A 21,363-nucleotide genomic window follows, 5' to 3' on the forward strand; every position below is an offset into this window, starting at 1 on the left:
AAAACAGAAGCCAGAGCAGTCTTTTTAGTGAATCCCTTTAAAAAGCACTCAGTAAAGGGATAAGGCCATTCATTGTGTGAGAACTAGCAGTCTAAGGAGCTTCTATCCAAAGGAAGCTGCCAGAAACCTTTCAGATGATTTCATCAGTGACCTGCTGGAAACAGCAAGCTAAAGGTCACAGATTCTGATGAGTAAATGCTGGAATTTAGGTTTAGATGGGAATTTAAGTGTTTTATTTATTTGCTCAACAGAACATTTAGAATAGATTAGCCATGGGGAAGAATTCAGAGCCATTAACTCACCAGTACATTTTATTCATTTATTGAACAATTATATTTAGAGCACTTGTGTAGTGCCAGTTCCCAATACCTGGCATCTCTTTCTGCCCTAAGCTATTTGGTATGCTTCCATGGGATTGGTGAGCTTGTCTTGTTGTCATTGTTAAGTGCCCTCGAGTTGATTCTGACCCATAGCCACCCTGTATAGGGTTTCCGAAGAGTGGCTGATGAGCTGGAACCACTGACCTTGTAGTTAAAACCAACCTTGCAATCCAGTGTATTAACCCGCAGCACCACACCAGGAGCTTGTCTTACACATCTGTTTATCCCACACAACATCTACTTTGCATATAGTAGGTGGGCACTCATGATTTCTCATATTTTTGCACACTAGTTCCACTACCTAGAATGCCTTCTTTCCAGCTAGGAAATACCATTAGATCCCAACTAAATCCTCCCCTCCCCTGAGAAGTCCTTTTGAACTGACTCTGGTTAAGTTAGGACTAGACTGTGAACCACAAGATTAGCAGTTTGAGACCATCAGTCGCTCTGTGGGAGAAAGATGAGGCGTTCTGCTCCTGTAAGAGTTAAAGCCTTGGAAACCCTATACAGTGTCGCTATGAGTCAGAACCAACCTGATGGCACTTAACAACAACTGCTTAAGTTGCTTTTTCTTTTTTTGCTTTAACAGCACTTTGTTTGGGTCTCTGATAAAATTCAATCCATTGCTTTACAGTATGTGGTTTGCAGATAGATTTATGCTGTTCTTTCAACAAATACTAATATCCTATTTCTCCCATATTTTTATTTTCTTCTTTTCTTCTAGGCCTGTATGCTGAGTCTATAAATATACCCAAGTCTTTCAATGAAGAAACAAATCCTTCTTTGACTATTTATTTCCCTCTCTGGTGGAGAGAAAGGAGAGGCATTGGGTACTGCTCTTTTGATCTTTCCTTGTTAGCCAAGTACTCTGCACCATGTTTCTCCATTCAGTCATATCCCATTCATGCCTTAATCTCTTTCAATGAATCTTCAGTTCCCATCAAGCCATTGAAAACTGCCAACCACCTCTGTATTCTTCAGTCCTATAGACATTTGAGTCCTTATCTTGTTGGATTACTCTGCAGCTTTTTTAAACTTGAGGCTCTTCTCTTCTAAAACATCCCTGCCCCCTCTGGCTTTGTTGATATTGTTGTCTCAGAATTCTCCTTCTCCCCTTCTTATAATTTCCTCTCTATCTACTTTCATGGGATTTTCTTCCCCTTCATTCTGCTTAAATGTGAGCATTTTTCAGTATGTGATTTCCATTTTTCTTTCTCACATGTGTTGCTTTTTTCTCTCATCCATTTAAAAAGGTGGTGCTGTGGGTTAATGCACTGGACTGCAAAGTAGGTTTGAACCACAAGGTCTGAGGTTCAAGCTCTCACCAGATGCTTGAGTCGCTATGTCTTACCAGGATCACTATGAGTCAGAACCAACTTCAGCGCATTTAACAACAACAACAATGGGACTCCTAAGGAGCCATGGTAGCATAGTGGATTATGAGCTCTGGGCTGCTAACTTCAAGATCAGCAGTTCAAATCTACCAGCCACTCCACGGGAGGCAGATGAGGCTTTCACTCTCATAAAGATTTATAGCCTTACTATGAGTTGGAATCGACTCTTTGTCACACAACCCCCACCCCAACCATGGTACTCCTGGTGTGGTGCTGTAGGATCAGCAATGAAATGTGAACCACAAGACCAGCAATTCAACCCTACCAACTGCTCCTCAGAAACCCTATACAGGGTTGCTGAGTTAGAACTGACTTGATGGCACTTAACAACAACAACAACAGTAACATGGCACTATAGGATGAGCATTGCACCTCAAGGTCAGTTTGAGCCACAAGGGTGGCAGTTCAAAGTCACCTGCCACTCCTCGGAAACTCTGTACAGAGTAACTATGAGTTGAAACCAACTAGACAGCACTTCACAGCATTAGCAACAAAATCACCACTCAGAGGTCCTAGTGTAGCACTGTAGGATAAGCACTGGACTACTAACCTCAAGGTCCATGTTTCAAATCCATCAGCATTTCCTTGGAAACCTTGTACAGTATTGCTATGAATCGGAGACTACTCTATGACACTTTACAGCAATAATAGTCACCACAAGGGTAGGCACAGTGACACTTAACAGCAACAACAGGCACCAGCAGGGTAGGCCCAGTGACTCTAGAATAAGTGCTGGACTATGACCCACTAGATACTCAAAATATGACAGGGGAGGAGCTGCCTCTTCAAAGCAGAGTTGATTGTGATGATGTAAATGGAATAAAGCTTTCAGGACCTTCCATTGCTGATAACAATTCAAAATGACAAGAAATAGCTGCAAATATTGGTTAATAATCAGAATGTAGAATGTACAAAGTATGAATCTAGGAAAATCAAATGTTGTCAAAAGTGAAATGGAACACATAAACATGGATCTCTTAGACATTAGTGGAGTCCTGGTGTAGTGCGGTGGGCTAATGCGTTGGACTGCAAAGTCATTTGAACCACAAAGTCAGTGGTTCAAGCATACCAGCCATTCTTTGGAAACTCTATACAGGATTGCTATGGGTCAGAACCCACACTACGGCACTTAACAACAAAAATAGTGAACTGATATTGCCATTTTTAATTAGGCAGTTATGTGGTTTACTCCGAAAATGATCAGACAATATCACTAATATCACATGCAAGTAAAGTTTTGCTGAAGATAATTCAAATACAACTGTAACAATACAGTCATTGGGAACTGTCAGAGGTTCAAGCTGGGTTCAGACGAGGGCATGAAATAAGGGGTATCATTGCTGACATGAGATGAATCTTGGCTGAAAGCAGAGAATTCCAGAAAGATGTTTACCTGTGCTTTATTGACTTAGCAAAGATTTTCGGCTCTGTGGATCATGACAAGCTATGGATAACGTTGTAAAGACTGGCTATTCCAGAACACTTAATTGTGACTCAGAGTCATCTTGATGGCAAGTAGTGTGTGTGTGTTTAGCCCATGAGAAGTTCTAGATCTTGGGGAACATGAGGAACAGGGGAAAGTAATTCTTTTATACTAAATACCCAGTCATGTATAAAGATATGATTATAAAATATTGTGTAATGGGTTTAGCTTGGGGGCTTCATCTCCTGCCATTTCCCGCCTCAGAATTCCCACTGCAAAAACTTGGAGAAACTTATAGATCCTATTCTCACACCATTCTCCTTTATTTCTTGTCACAGTCTACTTTTCTGGACTGAAATACCATGGCTGCTTTTCTTCACTATACAAATGCCTCCTCATCCTCTGTGGTTCATCCTAATGTTATCTCCGGGAAACATTCCCAGAGTCCTCAGCAAATGCTGGGTGTTCCTGGGTTGGCAATCACAAATTGAGAAAGTGTATTCAATTTGGAAAGTTAGGAATGATTTAGTACTGTTCATTTTGCAGCCTGGACAAAAATTTTATCAAACTGGCACAAAAGGGATACTCCAAGATATCAATTTCACTTCCCTTTTTGAGAGATCTTCTGCAGAGATGACTGATGATTTGGGGGAAAGCGCAAAAGGAAGTTTTCACAAGTTTAAGTTTTGCTTTTCACATTCCTAACTGTGGCTCCAAATGAAATATCTGTATAGAAAATGTCAGTGTACATTACTTTGGCCTATGTTTTTAATTTTAAAAATACTATTTGGGATCTCAAAAATTCACGAAAAAAGTATTCTACCTATTTCAGTTTTCTTTCAGGCTTCTGGAAGATAGTTTTCTGTAGATTCAGTATTTCCAGATGTTTCTCACTTTAAGTTGAAAGTTGATTCATCAGCTTATTTCATCATTAACATCTTTATAGTTGTCTGAGACTGTCAAAACAAGGCAACTACAACCAGGGATGAGATAGGTTCTTAGTATAGTGTTTAAAGCACTGAGGCATACAACTTACTTAGAATTGGCTTTTGTTGACATTAAACTCTGCCATTTTTAAATACTGTGGCATTGTACAAATAACCAGATTTTAAAGAGAGCTTCAGTTTTGTCATCTATAAAATGGAAAGAGAAAAAAAAATCTATCGCACGATGCAGATTGAATGTCCGGGACTATGCGACTCTGGCACAGTATCAGCCATCCCTTTAATGCATTTAAAATATAATGCGAAACATGAATAGCATACTCTAAAGTTCAAAAATGGGCACAGTCACTATAAGAAGAGGAAACAGCATCAGGAGAAGCCCTGAGGCATAGAAGTTGATACTATGTCCTGCAACAGGAGATAGACTCTAGACAACAGGGTGAATTGAGGGTGGGATGTGGGGAGATGAAAGGAAGAAAGGGACATGTACAAAGGATCCAGCTCATAGACATTACTGGATGCAGGACTAAGGTAATCACCAAGAACTGATAGGGACTAATTAGGAGATTTGTCACTTTATTTAGAGAGATCACTTTGAACCACTGGAGTGGTGCTTAGGTTGGAGGACTTGGAGACAAATGAAGCAGGGTGACTAGTAGGAAGATGGTTTTGATAGTTCATATGAGTGATAGACAGCTTCTGAGTTGCAGATGGCAAGAGAGGATGGGGTTGAGATAAGGGATACGTCTATGGTAAAGGGAGGAGAAGTGCAGGATTATTCCCACGTTGGTATGGCATTGCAGGATAATGCGTTGGACCTCAAGATCAGTTTGAACTGCAAGTTTGATGGTTCAAACCCACCAGCTCATCCTCGGAAACCCTATACAGGGTCGCTGTGGGTCAAACTGATTCAATGGCACTCAACAACAACAACAGAGAATATAGGAGAAAGATAAAGTTTGAAAAGGATACGATTTTCCTGTGATAACAAAATGAAGAGAAAGGACATGAAGATTAGTTGGGGGTGGGACAACAATGATTGACTGAGGTGGAAGAGAAGGAGGTAAGGAACCATCCAGGGCTTCTCATGCACATAACTTGGGAGACTATGGGATTCATTTGGAGTTTTAGAAGAAAGGGAAATATGAGAGGGTAATGAGGGCAATGATAAGGTTAGTTTGGATTTTCTAAGGCTGATGTTGTTTGTGGTTGTTGTTGTTGTTGTTGTTGTTAAGTGCCGTGGAGTCGGTTCTGACTCATAGCGACCCTGTACAAGGTTTCCAAGGCTGAAAATCTTTACGGGAGCAGAACGCCTCATCTTTCTCCCGCGGAACCGCTGGTAGTTTCGAACTGCTGACCTTTTGGTTCACAGCCCGATTCGTAACCGGTTGGAAATACGTTATAACACAAAAAATGAAAATTATTAATTGTTCATTCCAGTGGTTTGTAAACTTACTTTTATAATCCACAAATATCAGTGAAAATTTTTACTATATAAAGTTCTGAATATGTGTATATCGATTATTCATATTGTTACTACTTTTATACGCTAACAGCACATTTGTCCATTGTTTCAGTATTGACTTAGAGCAAGAGTCAGCATTAGTAATAGTATTCGTAAATTCTATTTTAGTCTTCTTGAGAATCTTGAACTGCTCTGGCCAATTCTTAACAAATTAATTTCATTAGATCCTTGTTTGAATTTGACATTTGTAATGTGGTCAGTGTTTGGCCATTTTCTTGTTCACATTGGTGGTGGTGGTGGTGTGCCGTGGAGTTGGAACCGACTCATAGTGACCCTGGACAGGGTTTCTGAGGCTGTAAATCTTTACCGGAGCAGAAAGCCTCATCTTCCTTCCATGGAACGGCTGGTAGTTTCAAACTGCTGACCTTGCGGTTCGCAGCCCAATTCGTAAACACTACGCTACCAGAACTCCTTTTGTTCACTTTAGCCTGTATTATTATCATTATTATTGATTGTTTCTTTGCAGTTATCATAGTCAGTCCTTTGCCTATCTTGTGAGAGGTAGTTTAGCTAAAGAGTCCTGTTGTGGTGCTGTAGAATAAGAACTGCAAGTTTAGTGGTTCAAACCCACTAGCTGCTCCTTGGAATCCCTATACAGGTTTGTTATGAGTTGGAATTGACTCTAGGGCACCTAACAGCAACAGCAAGTTTAGTTGAAATCAATTAATATAATCCTGCAATCAACATCACTAGTCCATGGTATCACAGCTTACTACAAGTGAAGGAACGAGAGAATCCAGCCATTCCCTGCCACAGGGCTCTGAAACTTCACTATAGTACTACAGGTGACTTGTGACAGCCTGAATGTGGTAAATACATTGTTGTTGTTGTTGTTGAGTGCCATCAAGTCAGTTCTAGCTCATAGTGACCCTGTATCCTGTATAGGGTTTCCAAGGAGCAGTTGGTGAGCTTGAACCACTGACCTTGTGGTTCAAACCGACCTTGCAGTCCAACACATTGACCTACAGCACCACAACAAGACTCCAGAAATTGTAATATTTTTACCTGCCTTCTGCATCATGATTAGTACATTTTACTTTGAAGACTACACACTTAACTGGATTCTTGCACTGAATTAAGTACTGAGTTAATACATGAAAACTTTGCTTTAACGAAATAGGATTCATGGGATAAGATCAGAAACCCACTTGATTCTTAATGTCTCACTGTTTAAAGTTACTCTTAGGTCTGATTCTCTCCAACATTTGGATGCAAGTTAAGGCAAGACCCATAATTTTTTGTTGCTTAGTTTGTGAGGAAATTTTTCAGATCACTTCTGCACCCCATCTCCATTCAATAATTTATATGTCCAATCCAGTATACAAGGGTAAGTCACTAAGTATTCCTACAAAATCATTAAAGTCCTTTGTTTTTCAAAATACAAAGCTATTGTCTCTTGATATATCCTCCCTCTAGGTCTATACATTTCCGGAAACAGTGTTGCCATATCTTAAACCCTTTCCCTAAGAATTATGCCCTCTTTGATTTTTACCACATCAAAACTGCAGTTTTAACATCCTCAAGGGACTATATCGTTTCTTTTAAAGTTCTTTGAGTTTTGAACCAATAATCAGCCTGAAGGGGTAAGATAAGGCTTGTAGGGTAGATGGGGTAAGGCTTCCCAATACAATTCTCATAGGACATGCCTTGCTACCTGTGAATAATGAGCAGATGCACTGCTGTGTTGTAAAGTTCCCCAGTGTAATTCTCATGGCCTTTTTCTTATCAGTACAGTTTTCAATTTTCTTAAAACTTCTTCCCAGTAAGCCTCTGTATCCTTTGAAAAAAATCTACCAATATTACCACTTTGGAATTCCAACAGATAATCACCAAAACCTTCTGAGCTTACCACTTTGCCTTGAATGGAACTGGCCCAGTAAATCTTCTCAGAAGCCATTGTTGTGATTGGATATTTTTTCAAGGCACACAAACAAGACTAAAACAAGTGAATTATAGAGAAAACTTGTCTGCAGGCATCACTGATGGCAGACAGGCATTTAAACACATTTTGTTTGGAATAAACCCGTACGTGTATGAACTGGAGTCTTAGTAGCAATAGTTTTGGACTTCCCTTCATGTACAACAAATGAAGCGCAGTGTATTTAAAGTAAATGTTTCATTTTTTGTTGTTTTTGCAGAGTCTCCTATTTTTCCCTGACTTACGGTTTTACTGTATCTCTTCCATTTTGCTCACCTTGATCTCTGACACCTCCAGGATGAGAAGTAAGGAAATAGCAAAAGTCGTCCTTGACCAGGATTTATTTCATAGTCCAACATCAGTGCTCTCTGAGCTTAGCAGACATTTAGTATTAGCATTCTGTTGTTGCATTTTTGGAGGTGTCTCTGGGCTCCCCTTTATATCTGGGATCTCTTGCTTGTCACTCCATGAATGTTGTGAAAATATATCTTATCATCTGTTTGTCTGCTCCTCATTCTTTTGACCCTTGGTGAATGTCAGTGTGGTGTCAGGTTCCACTTTTCCCTCCAGGTCAGGATCTAGGGGAAACCCTGCCTGATTCTCTTACGCTGGTCCACCTTGGGTCCATGGGGAACTCATCCCATTTAGCCTTGAGTTGTTAGACCGTTACTTCCCATAGGGCGGCCCCAGTTCAACTTGGTTCTCTGTAGACGTCTTCCTTTTGAATTCTTTTTTGAGATTTCCTGGGTCTGAGTCAAAAATGTTACCAGTCTACCATTTTCCCCCAAGCTCCAAGGGGTATTTATCATGCTATTTAAGTGACCCTCTTGAAGCTTCATTCCTGGACTTGTGGTGAGAGAGTTCTATCCCCAACTTTCCCCCAACCAAGAATTTTGAGAGTGGATAGAGGACTCACAGCACACTCCTGTGTTTCAGCCAATTCCATTTATAATCCCAAAAGTTGACATTTCCTGGTGTTGATGGGTGACAGGTTCAGAATCACAAAAAGGTTCCTTTGGATGTCCTTTTCCTAAGCCCTGAATATTGTCCATGCACCTTTCTTTAGAATAAGTGCCTGTTGTGTTGAGCTTCAGCTGAAACTACGCTAAAATTGCTTAATTCAAAAATCCTATTTGATTCATATCCAAACCCAAAGAAGTGTTCATCCTCCCGTTTTGACCTCCCTTTATAAATGAGGAAACTAAAACACAGGATGGTAAATTATCATGCCCAAAGGCATCCAACTGTGTATATCTGTAGGTCAGTTATGAAGTCTGAGCTGGAGTTACAGGTATGGAATCTGAGGCCTGGCTGAGATCAGCCAGGTGACCTGGGTTGAGTAGGCAGACAGGCAGTGTGTGTGGTCACCTTCTCAGATTCAGCCATCAGCTCAGCCCTATTCCTCTGGGATGCTGTTGGGGGTAGGTACCTTCATCCTCTTTCCCAGGCTGTGGGCCATGGCCTGGTAATCCATACAGAGAACTCCGGAGGAAAAGATCTTCCTTTCTCATCAGCTTCTCCAGAGTGTCCACCTTGGATGTAAATAATTTATAATGGCAACAATTAGGGAATGCACTCTGTGTGGAATGAACCCAATTTCCTTAATAACACTGTAGGCTTATATATAGCACAGTTAAGTGGAGGGCCTTCGCACACTTCATGCTAAGCTCCTGTAAGCAGCGGCTTTATATCAACCAGGGCACCATGCAGCATCAGCCTTGTGACTCACCCATGGTCACTGGCGGTCAAGGACAGTGCCCGGAATAGAACCAGCCTTTCTTTCATAGACTCTAAAACCCAGTGACAGGAAATTCCCTCCCTGTATGAGTCTTTTAGAAAGATAAGATTTCTGAAATTCTGTCTCTACGATGAACTCCCTGTGTGGATCAGCTGCTAACTTAAAGGTTAGGTATACCCAGAGATGCCTCATAAAAAGGCCTGGAGGTTAATACCCCAAAGATCATTGAACACTTCATGTAGCACAGTTCTACTCTGACACAATGGGTTCACCATGAGGCCGAGTTAACTCAAAAGGCTAGGGGTTTGGTGAGTCTTTAGGATTTTTTAGTATGGGTTGTTTTTTCTTTTCTTTGCAATATGTCCATAATTTGTTTATTCTCATTACTGATTTTGTTTATTCTTTATTGGTTTTGAAGGGAGGAGATAGCTGGACGTTAGGGCAACAAAGGACTTACAAGAAAGAGTGACCTGGGTTCCCAACTGGTGATACCAGTGGAGATGAATAAATGCCTTCTCGGGCAGTACCATACTGTAGGAAAGGGGGAATCCCAGCCCAGCGTTGCTCAGTAGAAATAGAATGCATGCCATGTGTATAATTTTAAAGTTTCCAACAGCCACATTAAAATAATTAAAAAGAAACAGGTGAAATCAACTGTAATAATGGATCTTATTTCGCTCATTATATCCAAAATAGTAATAGTTCAACATTTAATCAATATAAAATTGCATAAAATTACATTCTATTATTCAGCTAAGTCTGAAATCTGGTGGTGTTTCTAACTCACAGCACATCTTGACTTGGGCTCTCCACATGTCAAATGATTAATAGCCACATGTGGCCAACGGCTTTCTACGTGGACAGTACAGCCTCCTGTTCTAGCTTGCTATTTGCTAGCTTTGTGGTATTGGGTCAGCCACTTAGCCTCTCGGAACCTCAGCTCCCTTCTTCCATCTATAAAATCAGGACCATAACTTTTCCCTCTTCGGGTATCCCCATGAAATCATATGTGTAAAGCAACTAGTTCACTTCCTGTAACATAGTAAAAGCTCAGTAAATACATGAGTCTCTCTTAAAGCTGGCTTTTATGGCAACTAATAGCTCTGATAGCGTAGTGGTTACCAGTCGGGCTGCTAACCTCAAGGTCAGCAGTTTAAAACTACTAGTCGTTCTACGGGAGAAAGATGAGGCTTTCTGCTCCCATAAAGATTTATGGCCTTGGAAACCCTATGCAATGTCACTGTTGAGTTGGAACTGACTCCACGGCACACCACCCCCACCACCCCCACCAAACTTAAGTGAGACACTAACTAGAATACATCCTGACTTCTCCTTTACCAATTTCTGTTGGATTGACTCATGGTGACCCCATGTGCTCTTAGCATTTTCAGTCTTTGTTTGTTTGGAAACAGATCACCAAACCTTCCTTCCCAGTGACCTCTGGGTGGAGTGAACCTCCAAATTTTCATTTAGCAGCCAAGTGGGTTAGCCATTTGTACAGCTAGGGTACAATCAGAACTGAGCCAACGTAGGTTGACTCTCACTTTTCACTGACAGTTCTGCTTTCCTGAGACATCAGCACCATTCTCTCCTTACTGTTTTTTGGTCTTTGCTCAAAAGAGAAGCTTTTTTAGACTACCCTATGTCAAAGGAGCTCTGGTAGCATAGTGGTTACGAATCAGGCTGCTAACCTCAAGGTCGGCAGTTCGAAACTACCAGCTGTTCCGAGGGAGAAAGATGAGGCGTTCTGCTCCCATAAAGATTTATAGCCTTGGAAACCCTGTGCAGGGTCACTATGAGTTGGAACCAACTCCACGGTACTTAACAACAACAACAGTGTCAAATGCAGTGTTCTCCCTCTCAACCCTACCTTACTGGCTTTAGTTTTCTTTAGAGAACTGCAGATCATGACATGTACAGGGTCGCTATGGGTCGGAACCTACTTGACGCCAGTTAACAACAACAACAACATCCCCACACACTAGGAAAGAAGGGTCCCAAGAGCCTGGAGTGCACTCTTCACTGAGAAATTTCTATCTCCTAGTAGTATGCACATAATAGCTGCTCAGTGTTTCAATGGATAAGAGATTAGATTTATTGAACATCTACAATGATTTGCTGTTCATGGATAGCATGGAGATGAACTGCACCATTCATTCTGGCCTGATAAAGTGTCCCGGTGAGGTGCTGTAGGATCAGCATTGGACTGCTAACCGCAAGGCTCAAACTCATCAGTTGTTCCTCAGAAACCCTATACAATGTCGCTATGAGTCGGGATCGATTTGATGGCATTTAACAATAACAACAACAGCTTGATGAACAGGAGAGAAAGAGAGGCTGGTAATCCAATGCCTCACCAACCTTGTTCCCACTGGCACCTTGTCGTTCTGTGTTCTGCTCTTAACTTGCATTCTGTCTGTCATTCTTCAAACATTTTTTTGCCTTCTCCCATCCCCAAGGCCTGATGTTACCTGTACTGCCAGGAATTTATCTTTCCTTTCAGTCTATTAAAACCTTACATGCAGTTTAAGACCCTGCTCAAGTGTCACTTCTTCTGTGGGGTACTTTCAAGTCTTTTTGATGAAAGCAATCTTTCCTACCTCGATTTTTGCACTGCACTTCAGCCCTTACTTACTGTAGTAATTACGACAGACTTATGAGACTTGCTCATGCATGGATTTGACTCCCCACTTTATTTTGAATCTCTGGAGGGCAGCAGCACATGTTAACTTCACAGAGGAAGGATGTAATAGAAATTGTATAGACTTTGTAATGAGATATAAATGGAATAAAATCATGACTCTAACCCTTTATGAGTATGGGAAAATTATTTAATATCTTCAAGTTCCAAGGTTCTTATCTGTTAAATAGCATAGCTGTTCCCAACTGGTGGGATACAGCTTTAGTCCTGGTGTTACACTGTAGTATAAGCATTGGACTGCTAACCACAAGGTTATAGGTTCAGACTCACTAGTCACTCCTCAGAAAACTTTAAAGGCTCACTATGAGTCAGAATCAAGTAGACAGCACTTAACAACAACCGTTCTAACATCGAAAGTAAAGTAACATCTGTAGTAGATAGTTTTCAGAGGCACATATCCAGTGCTTGGTGGTGGCTGTGTGCTGTTAAGTCAGTTGTGGCTCATAGCAACCCTATAGAGGGTTTCTGAGACTTCATATCTTTACAGAAGCAGAAATCTCATATTTCTTCCAGGAAGTGACTAATGGGCTTGAACTGCTGAGCTTTCAGTTAGCAGCTCCTTATGCACACAGTAGACACTCAATAAAATCTCTGATATCATTGATACACACTTGTTTACAGAATGGATGTACCAGTGTCTGTCATCATATTTCATAGGACATTGTTCTGATAATATTACATGATTCCTTCTTCTTACCCCTAAAATATCCATTTTTTTCAAAAATGGTTTTCTCAGTTAACAGAGATGTTAACAGAGATGTATTCAGATTTTGTCCATGAAACTCTCATCTCTACTTGCTGAATGAATCCATAATTGTATCAAAGAGACTCAAACATGGCTACCTACACTTGCTGCCATGACAGAATGAGAAAATTGTAAGCCTGGAGCAAAAAGATAGGACTCTAGCCCCATCTACACTCTACAGTGACCTCTAGGGCAAGACCTTGACCTGAAGGGCCTCAAGGTCATGATTACATCAGGTTTTCTCAACTTTGACTGATATTCTTTGTTGTAGGCACCTGTTCTACACATTGTAGGTTGCCTGGCTGCCTCTCTGGTCTCTACCCTCTGGATGCCAGTAGCAATCAAAGATGTTTCCAGATGTTTTGAAATGTCCCCTGGAGGTAAAATTGACCCTGCTTGAGAACCACTGGACTACCTAGGACAATAGGTTGAGTTGTCATTCTCTGACACACACACACTCAATGCTGTGTCGTGTACAACCTGCTTCTACTTTTGTAGGTTTAGATGTTCTGCATCCTGTTTCCTTGCAAACAGTCTAGCAGCCAGGCAGTCTCTCAAGGCCCCCACGCTGCACTCACTCACCACGGAAGCCATGTAGCAGGACTCTATGGGTGAGACACTGCGATTCTAGTGTGTTACAGCTCCCTACCAGGATCTCTGAACAATTATCTCCACCCTCTGCTTGCCACTCAGGTGGGCTCTGGCAGACAGTTTTGGCAGCTGGAGCTGTTAACAGTTTTGCACTCAACATGTATGGCTTTGTTTTAGACTCTGAACAAACTTCAGGCCACAGTTTCTGCCAGCCCACTCCTCTGATCACATGACTCTCTCCTTTGCCCCTGACAGCTGGGGCTTGCAGTACCAAGTGGATTTTTGTAGATGCTCATAATAAAATGATACAATTGGGAAACAGAAAAAAATATTAAACGGGGAGGAAATTCATCTCTCTCTTTTTTTCTCTTTCTTAGCTTTACTTTTCTCCTGTTTTCACATGGAGGGTGGACGAATGACGCACAATAATTATGTTTATATATGGTTTTGTTTGTTTGCTTGGTTTTTGGAGTCCTGATGTGGTGCTGTAGATGGATAAAGCACTGGACCACAAGGACAGTTTGAATCACATGGTCGTCATTTCAAACTCACCAGCCACTCCTTGGAAAACCATATTGAGTCAGAAGCGACTCGCCATCCCTTAATAACAGTATAAATGGTTTTACACTGGAAAAATAAGTGTTTTTAGAGCTGTTGTGCCCTTTCCACATGTTTACATGACTGACATAGGAATGAAAGGGCTAGAGAGGAGCTTGACTGTCCAGAGCCACGTAGCTGGCCAAGACTAGAAGCAAAGTCTTCTAAAGGCCCTTGTGAGCGACAGCTGCCTGGCTCCATGAGTGAGACAGACACATAAACATGAATAAGAATCATCAAATAGAGTGAGTGTTAATGTACAGTAACAGAAAACAAGCAACTAGAGCTTAGAAGATGGTGCAACTCACACTTTCTTAGAGGAATAGAAAAGGAAATGATCTTTTGAGGACAAGACCTTAAATGACTATGGAAGGATACACAGGACATGAAAGGTCAGTAGGGACAACATGAACAAAAACACTCCCTATCAGGGGACAGGTTGATACCATCACTATCAATCTTTATCATCATCATTCTCATTGTCAACATTAATGCCATTTAAAGAGCATTTACTACAGGGTAGGGAATAGACACAGGAGACCCTGGGATTGGTTGTGGGGAAGGCTGACAATACACAAGAAGAGGGTGGGGAAAAAGAAGAACAAGGCGCATGGGAGAACGGTTGGGCAGGTTTACATTGGCTAGATGGGACAGAGCTAAATGATGAGGTATGCACAACCCTGGAATAACAGGACTTCAGGATATAGGAACTGGGGCATGGCTTGAAAGGAGGAAAAGAGGGGAATACTGTTAGGATGCTTGGCTGTCTTTTGAATCTTGGTCTCCCTTGCCTATGTGAAATAGACACTTAAGGAGGGGAGGGGACAGCCAGAAACATCACAACAGAAAACATGTGGGCCCATATCCAGCCTATAACTAACTGGAATACCTTGGGGGGGGGTAGGGGACTGGAAACTGCCCAGACCTAAAATCGTGGGGGGACTGTGATGGCAAAGACAGATGGAGTGGCTGGGGACACGGGACTCAATGAGGGAGAGGAGCTGTTTGCTGACAGCTGGGGGTGGGGGCAGGCCTGTGGGTTGTATCCTTTGGTTATTTGATGATGCACGGAGGGGATTTTAATCATTGCAATGAAATGAAATATCATAGGATGAATGTGAAGCTGAAGTGGGACAGAAGCAAATAATGATGTATGCACAACCTTGGAACAATAGGGCTCTGGAATATAGAGATTGAGACAAGAAATCAAATCTACTACATAAGACCTCTTTAAAATGTGTAAGAGCAAATATATCAAATTGCCTCATCTTTCTACTGCAGAACAGTTGGTGGGTTTGAACCACTGACCTTGCAGTTGGCAGCATAAAACTTAATCCTTTGTATTACCAGAGCTCCTTAACTTTATTTTTACAGAAATTATAAACCAGAAAAAAATATTGTTATTACTTCTCTTGAAACTTTTCTCTTTTGCAAAAAATAAGTAATAAAAATATTTATATTAAAAAAAGATAAAGATCATTTACTATAATGGCTGGTGTGGCCCTGTGGGCTAATGCTTCAGACTGCAAAGTCATTTGAACTGCAAGATCGCTGGTTCAAGCTCACCAGCTGCTCCTTGGAAACCTTAAGCAGGGTCTCTATGGGTTGGAATTGGCTCGACGACACTTAACAACAACAACTATAATGGCAGACACAAGGTAGAACACCTTGTCATTGAATCCTCAATAGTAGTTCGGAATGTAAGTACTAGTATCCAACATATTTTACAGATGAAGAAACTGAGACACAGAGAAGTAAAAGAACTTGTCTGGTGGAACCTGTTTATAAGTGATGGAACCCAGAAACAAAGCTACGAGTAACTGAGAAGTCAGATAAAGTCGTTTAGAATAAACAGAGTGGAACGCAGAGTAGTAAAATAATTTAGAAGTAGAAAGGTGATGATATGATGAAAACAAAACTTGGAAAATTTCCAAATATTGGATGTAGCCTTGTGTTTTCTTTTCTCCCTACCCCACGATGAGCCTCTGCATGAGCCATCCCTTAGCCTCAAGCATTTTCCCCAACAACATCACTGAGCTATGTATTTTGGTGGTGTTGTTGTTGTTGCTGTGAAGTGCCGTCAGGTTGTTTCGGACCCACAGAGATCCTGTGTAGGGTTTCCAAGGAACAACTGCAGTCCAACGCATTATCCTCCAGCGCCACACCAGGACTCCATGTTTGTTCTCAAGTGCCCTCTAGTAGATTTTTGATTCATAGCTACCACGTGTCAAAGAGTAGAATAGCCCCATAGGGGTTTCTAGGCTGTAATCTTTATGGGGACAGATCACTAGGCCTTTCTTTGGTGGAGCTATTGAGCGAGTTTGAACCATCAACCTTTTGATTTGCAACTAAGTGTTTAACGATTGCTCTACCAAGGCTTCTTTATGCCACCACTCCCCAAAAGAGGCTGGAAAGATCCCACATAACCCCTTGGTGTTTTGGGAAAATATTGAACTTGTCAAGGATTTCATTTTCATCCAAGTCCAAACACCGGGGAATTCTTTGGGACAAGGGAGTCACTGAGCATTGCAGCAGTGGACTCTAATGTGCTCCACAAACTCTGTCCATGAGGTAGTTAACCCAGAGCGTCAAGATCACAATCCATTATAAGACAATGATTATGAAAGACGAGGGGGGGGATTACTCAGCAGATAAATATGTGTGTGTGTGTGTGTGTGTGTGTGTGTGTGTGTGTGGGTGGGTGGGTGAGAGAGAGACAGAGAGAGACAGAGAGAGAGAGAGAGAGAAAGGGACTCTGGTTGACTGAGTCCCAGTGATATGAGGCAGGTGTTTTTTGAAGACAGGAGACAAGACAGACATGTGAGTTCTCACTTCACATGTTTTACTGGCTATACGAGACCCTGTTTCTACATTCATTCATATTCATCCATTCATTCAACATATATGCCTTGAGTACCTATGATGTGCTTAGTGCTGAGATATTGGCACTTAAATTCATCCTCTGAGGAAACTAAATCCCTAAGAGGCCAGCAGTTTGTATATATTCACACAACACGTGAACAGGAAAGCAGAAAAGATGAGCCCAGGTCTCCTTGGGTTCTGTGCACTGTAACCAGAATCTTCATTGCTTTTGTAAAGCATTCTACCTATGTAAGATATTGTTTGAGTTTGTGTTAATCATATTTTTTTCCTCTCTCTCTTCCTTTTGCTCCCCACTCCCCCTTTCTCCCCCTTTCCCTTACCTTCCTTGTTTCTGTATTTCTTATTCTTTTCCTGCACAGGACTCCACAGAATGGAGCAAGAATGAGAGGAAAAAGGCCGGCAGAAAAGCATGAACTGGAGGTTTGTTGAGCTCCTCTACTTCCTGTTTGTATGGGGACGTATCTCAGTGCAGCCCTCCCACCAGGAACCAGCTGGGACAGACCAACATGTCTCCAAGGAATTTGATTGGCTTATTTCAGACAGGGGGCCTTTCCACCACTCCAGGAGCTACCTATCCTTTGTGGAAAGACACCGTCAAGGATTTACAACCAGATATAAAATATACAGGTAAGAGCTGAGCTAAGCAGCCTTGCTGTTCATTCATCATCATATGTTTGGTAGGATCAGACCAAGGGGAAGTTTCTGAATGTTGTATTTTTACTATTTTTTCTTTTGTTTACTGCACAAAAGAGATTAACAATAAGATGATGATTAAATAGCTACTACTTACTAAGTTTTTACTGTATGCCATGCAGTTTGCATAGAGTTTATACATTATCTCATTGGAATCTTTATAACCACCAGAGGTAGATTCTCTCAGTCTTTTTCCACGTGTAAGATGCAGAAGTGTGGCTCAGCAAAGTTAAATGAGTTCTCTATAATGTCACACATTCAGTACGTAGCAGAGCTGCAATCCAAACCCTGGTTTATCTGTATCCATAGTCACAGTATTCCTACCTAACCATATCAGTCTTTGGAAAATACTACTAAAGTAGTCATTGCTACACCCCAATACATTTATACAACTGGAAACAAGTGGGGACACTCAATGAACAGCAACCTGTAGTTGAACAGATAAGAATTATTTTTGGTCTACAAATATCCTATTTATTCATTACAGACACAGCCTAAAGTCCTTTCCTCTTGGAAACTACCTTAGATTTTCCACATTTTTCTTCATCACCAGCTCCTTGATAGTCTCACTGTTCTTTACAATTGTTGTTGTTAAGTGCTATCGAGTTGATGCCAACTCACAGTGGCCTTATTATGTATAACAGAAAGAAACACTCCTGGTCCGGTGTCATCCAGTCACTAGTTCCTGTGCTTGAGCGCAGTGTTGCAGCCACTGTATTAACTCCATCTCGCTGAGAGTTTTCCCCTTTTTAACCGACCCTTTACTCTACCAAACATGAAACCCTTCTCCAAGGACTGGTCCCTCCTGCTAACATGTCCAAGGTTATGAGACTAAGTCTTGCCATCCTCACTCTAAGGGACATTCTGGCTATACTTATTCCAAGACAGATTTGCTCATTCTTCTGACAATTTATGGTATGTTTAATATTGTTTGTCAATACAGTAATTCAAATGCACCAATTTGTCTTTGATAGTCCTTATTCAGTGTCTAGATTTTGCATGCACAGGAGACAACTGAAAATGCCATGGCTTAGGTTGGGTGCACCTCAGTCATCAGTGACATCTTTACTTTGGACACTTCTAAGAAATCTTTTGAGCAGATTTGTCCAGTGAAATATGGTGTTTGATTTCTTGACTGCTGTTTCCATTGACATTTATTATGTTGTTGTTAAGTGCCATTGAGTCGATTCTGACCCGTAGTGACCCTGTGTAGGGTTTCTTAGGAGCTGCTGGTGAGTTTGAACCACTGACCTTGCAGTTCAAACGATTTTGCAGTCCGATGCATTAGCCCACAGTGCTACACGAGGACTCCGACATTTATTATAGATCCTAGTAAAATGAAATCCTTGACAGACTCAGTATTTTCTCCATTTATTATGATGTTGCTTATTGGTCCAGTTGTGAGGATTTTTATTTTCTTTATGTTAAGGTATAATCCATACTGAAGGCTTACTAGTCATGGTGATGGGTAGGGTATAATAGAGCTTAGTAAGGGAAGATATAGTACATGCTAGCTGATCAGTAAGGAACTCTGGAAGCGTAGTGGTTATGAATTGGGCTGCGAACCGCAAGGTCAGCAGTTCAAAACTACCAGCTGTTCTGCTGGAAAAAGATGAGGCTTTCTGCTCCTGTAAAGATCAACAGCCTCGGAAACCCTGTACAGGGTCACTATGAGTCAGAACCAACTCCACGGCACATAACAGCAACAACAGCTTATCAATATTTCAAAACTAACAATTATTGTTGAAATAATCATATGCTTAAATAAGAACCATGTACAGTGGGAGCAATCATTATTCGATTGAGCAATCATTTATTAACATTTAGGATGCTCCATGGAAAGAATACAGGAGTCAACCCTCATATCCCTTGTGATCCAGACAGTGCCTTACCATTTTAAAGATAAGAAACCAGGACTTGGGCTGGTTGAAATGCATTAGCTCAGGTCATCTACCAGGTGAAGATTGGAGCTATCTGATTCCAGAGCTATTCTTTTCAGAGGTCCTTCCATAGCGTTTGCCAATGTAAAGTGTTTCAGAAGTCTGAATGGGTCCTTCCAAACAGGTTCATGTTTCTTCCTCATAACTTCATTGTAAATATTTCATGGATAATTTTAAAGATGCTGAGAGGTGGAAAGTTTCTAATGAGGTTGGAGATAACTAATCCCAGTTTTGCCATGCACTGGGTGTGGGACACTAGCCCCCTCCTCTCCTGGATTCCATTTTCTTTCTCTGTCAAATGATAGAGTTGACTGAGATCAGTGGTCTTAAGCCTATTTTCTTTGAATCCTGAGGATCAATTCAGGCAGTCATTGTCTCTAGTGTGGGGAGAGAAGCAAAAGGGTGATCAGGCAGATTACCAGGTCTATGTCACTCTTTCATAAAAGCACATTTGGTTCTGCTGTTGGGTTCAGCTTTCATGTGTGCTTTACTTGGATTCTACTGGTAAAGCAAAATTTACAGTCATCTAGTAAGCTGACTTCCAGGATCTTTTCCAGCTCTACAATTAAGTATAAAATTTAACCAAGGTCACGTGGTTAATTAAATGATGGAGTTCAACCCAGAAGTCAGGCCCCTGGCCATCAAGTGATTTCTTCCTTCCTTTATTTAATCCTCAAATAATTATTAAGCACCAGCCACAGGCCACGCTGTTTGGGGCTGAGGATACAATGATGGATAAAACAAACATGGTCCCTGTACTCATGGAAGAGACTGATATTAATTAAACATCCACACAGACCCACACATATTGCATATGTAAAGGAGTCCCTGCATAGTTCCAACAGTTAAAGCATTCAGCTATTAACTGAAAAGTTGGCTGAAAAAATACAGCCCACCCAGAAGAGTCCTAGTTTGGCACTGTAGGATAAGCACTTGACCACAAGGTCCGTGGTATAAACTCACCAGCTGCTCCTCAGAAAACTTATACAGGGTCGCTATGAGTCGGAACCAACTCAATGGCATTTAGCAACAACAGCAACAGAGGTACTTTGGAAGAAAGATCTGCATCCAGAAGGTCACAGTTTCAAAAAACCAATGGGGAAGAAGTCTAACCTGAAATACAGGAGGTTGCCATAAACCAGAATCAAGTGGTTGGGAACTGATTGGTTTTATGTAGATTCACACACACACACACACACACACAGACACACACACACGTCGGAATTGACTTGATGGGCACTTGACAATGACAACATATATATAACAAAATATGTATTACATATTAAATACTATTGTGGCACTATAGGATAAGCATTGTACTGTAACTGAAAGGTTGGCAGTTCAAATCCAACAGCCATTCCCTGAAAATCCATACAGGGTCCTTATGAATCAGAACTTATTTGAAGGTATTTAACAGCAACAACCCATAGCAACCCATATAGGATTTCTGAGCCATAGTAATGACTCATAGCGACCCTGTGTAGTATTTCCAAGGAGCAGCTGGTGAGCTTGAACCCCCAACCTTGCAGTTCAAACCAACTTTGCAGTCCAGCACATTAACCCACATTGCCACACCAGGACTTGTACAACAACAGTAACAAAGAAAATAGTTCAGGATGGGCATGTATGACTGGGAGACTAGTCAAACCACAAACACCAATAGGCCACCAACTATGTATAAGAAATGCATAAGGATCCTGCCAAAATTTACATATGGGCACACATGCAAATAAATACCCAGAGACATATGCTCATCCAACCACAAACCAGAGCAAAGGCTAACTAGGATGTGCTCATTGGGGCAGTTGTCACTTGATACTTTCTTCCCTATCACACGCTGCTTTGTGAAATAGTAAACTGCATCAGCAGGCAATGTCTTAGTGTGTCTTGC

General features: G+C 41.3%; 1 protein-coding gene across 1 annotated transcript in view; it reads left to right on the top strand.

Moving 5' to 3' along the window:
* The window catches only part of BRINP1 (bone morphogenetic protein/retinoic acid inducible neural-specific 1), a 290,590-nt gene that overhangs the window by 51,572 nt on the left and 217,655 nt on the right, over positions 1-21,363 (top strand). The window contains exon 2 of the mRNA XM_006865677.1: positions 17,199-17,466. Coding sequence (XP_006865739.1) covers positions 17,249-17,466 — 218 coding nt within the window. The 5' untranslated portion in view covers positions 17,199-17,248. The remainder of the gene's footprint in view (positions 1-17,198; positions 17,467-21,363) is intronic.

Source organism: Chrysochloris asiatica, unplaced genomic scaffold (genome assembly GCF_000296735.1).
Source record: "Chrysochloris asiatica unplaced genomic scaffold, ChrAsi1.0 scaffold00081, whole genome shotgun sequence".
In the NCBI taxonomy this organism is placed as follows: domain Eukaryota; kingdom Metazoa; phylum Chordata; class Mammalia; order Afrosoricida; family Chrysochloridae; genus Chrysochloris; species Chrysochloris asiatica.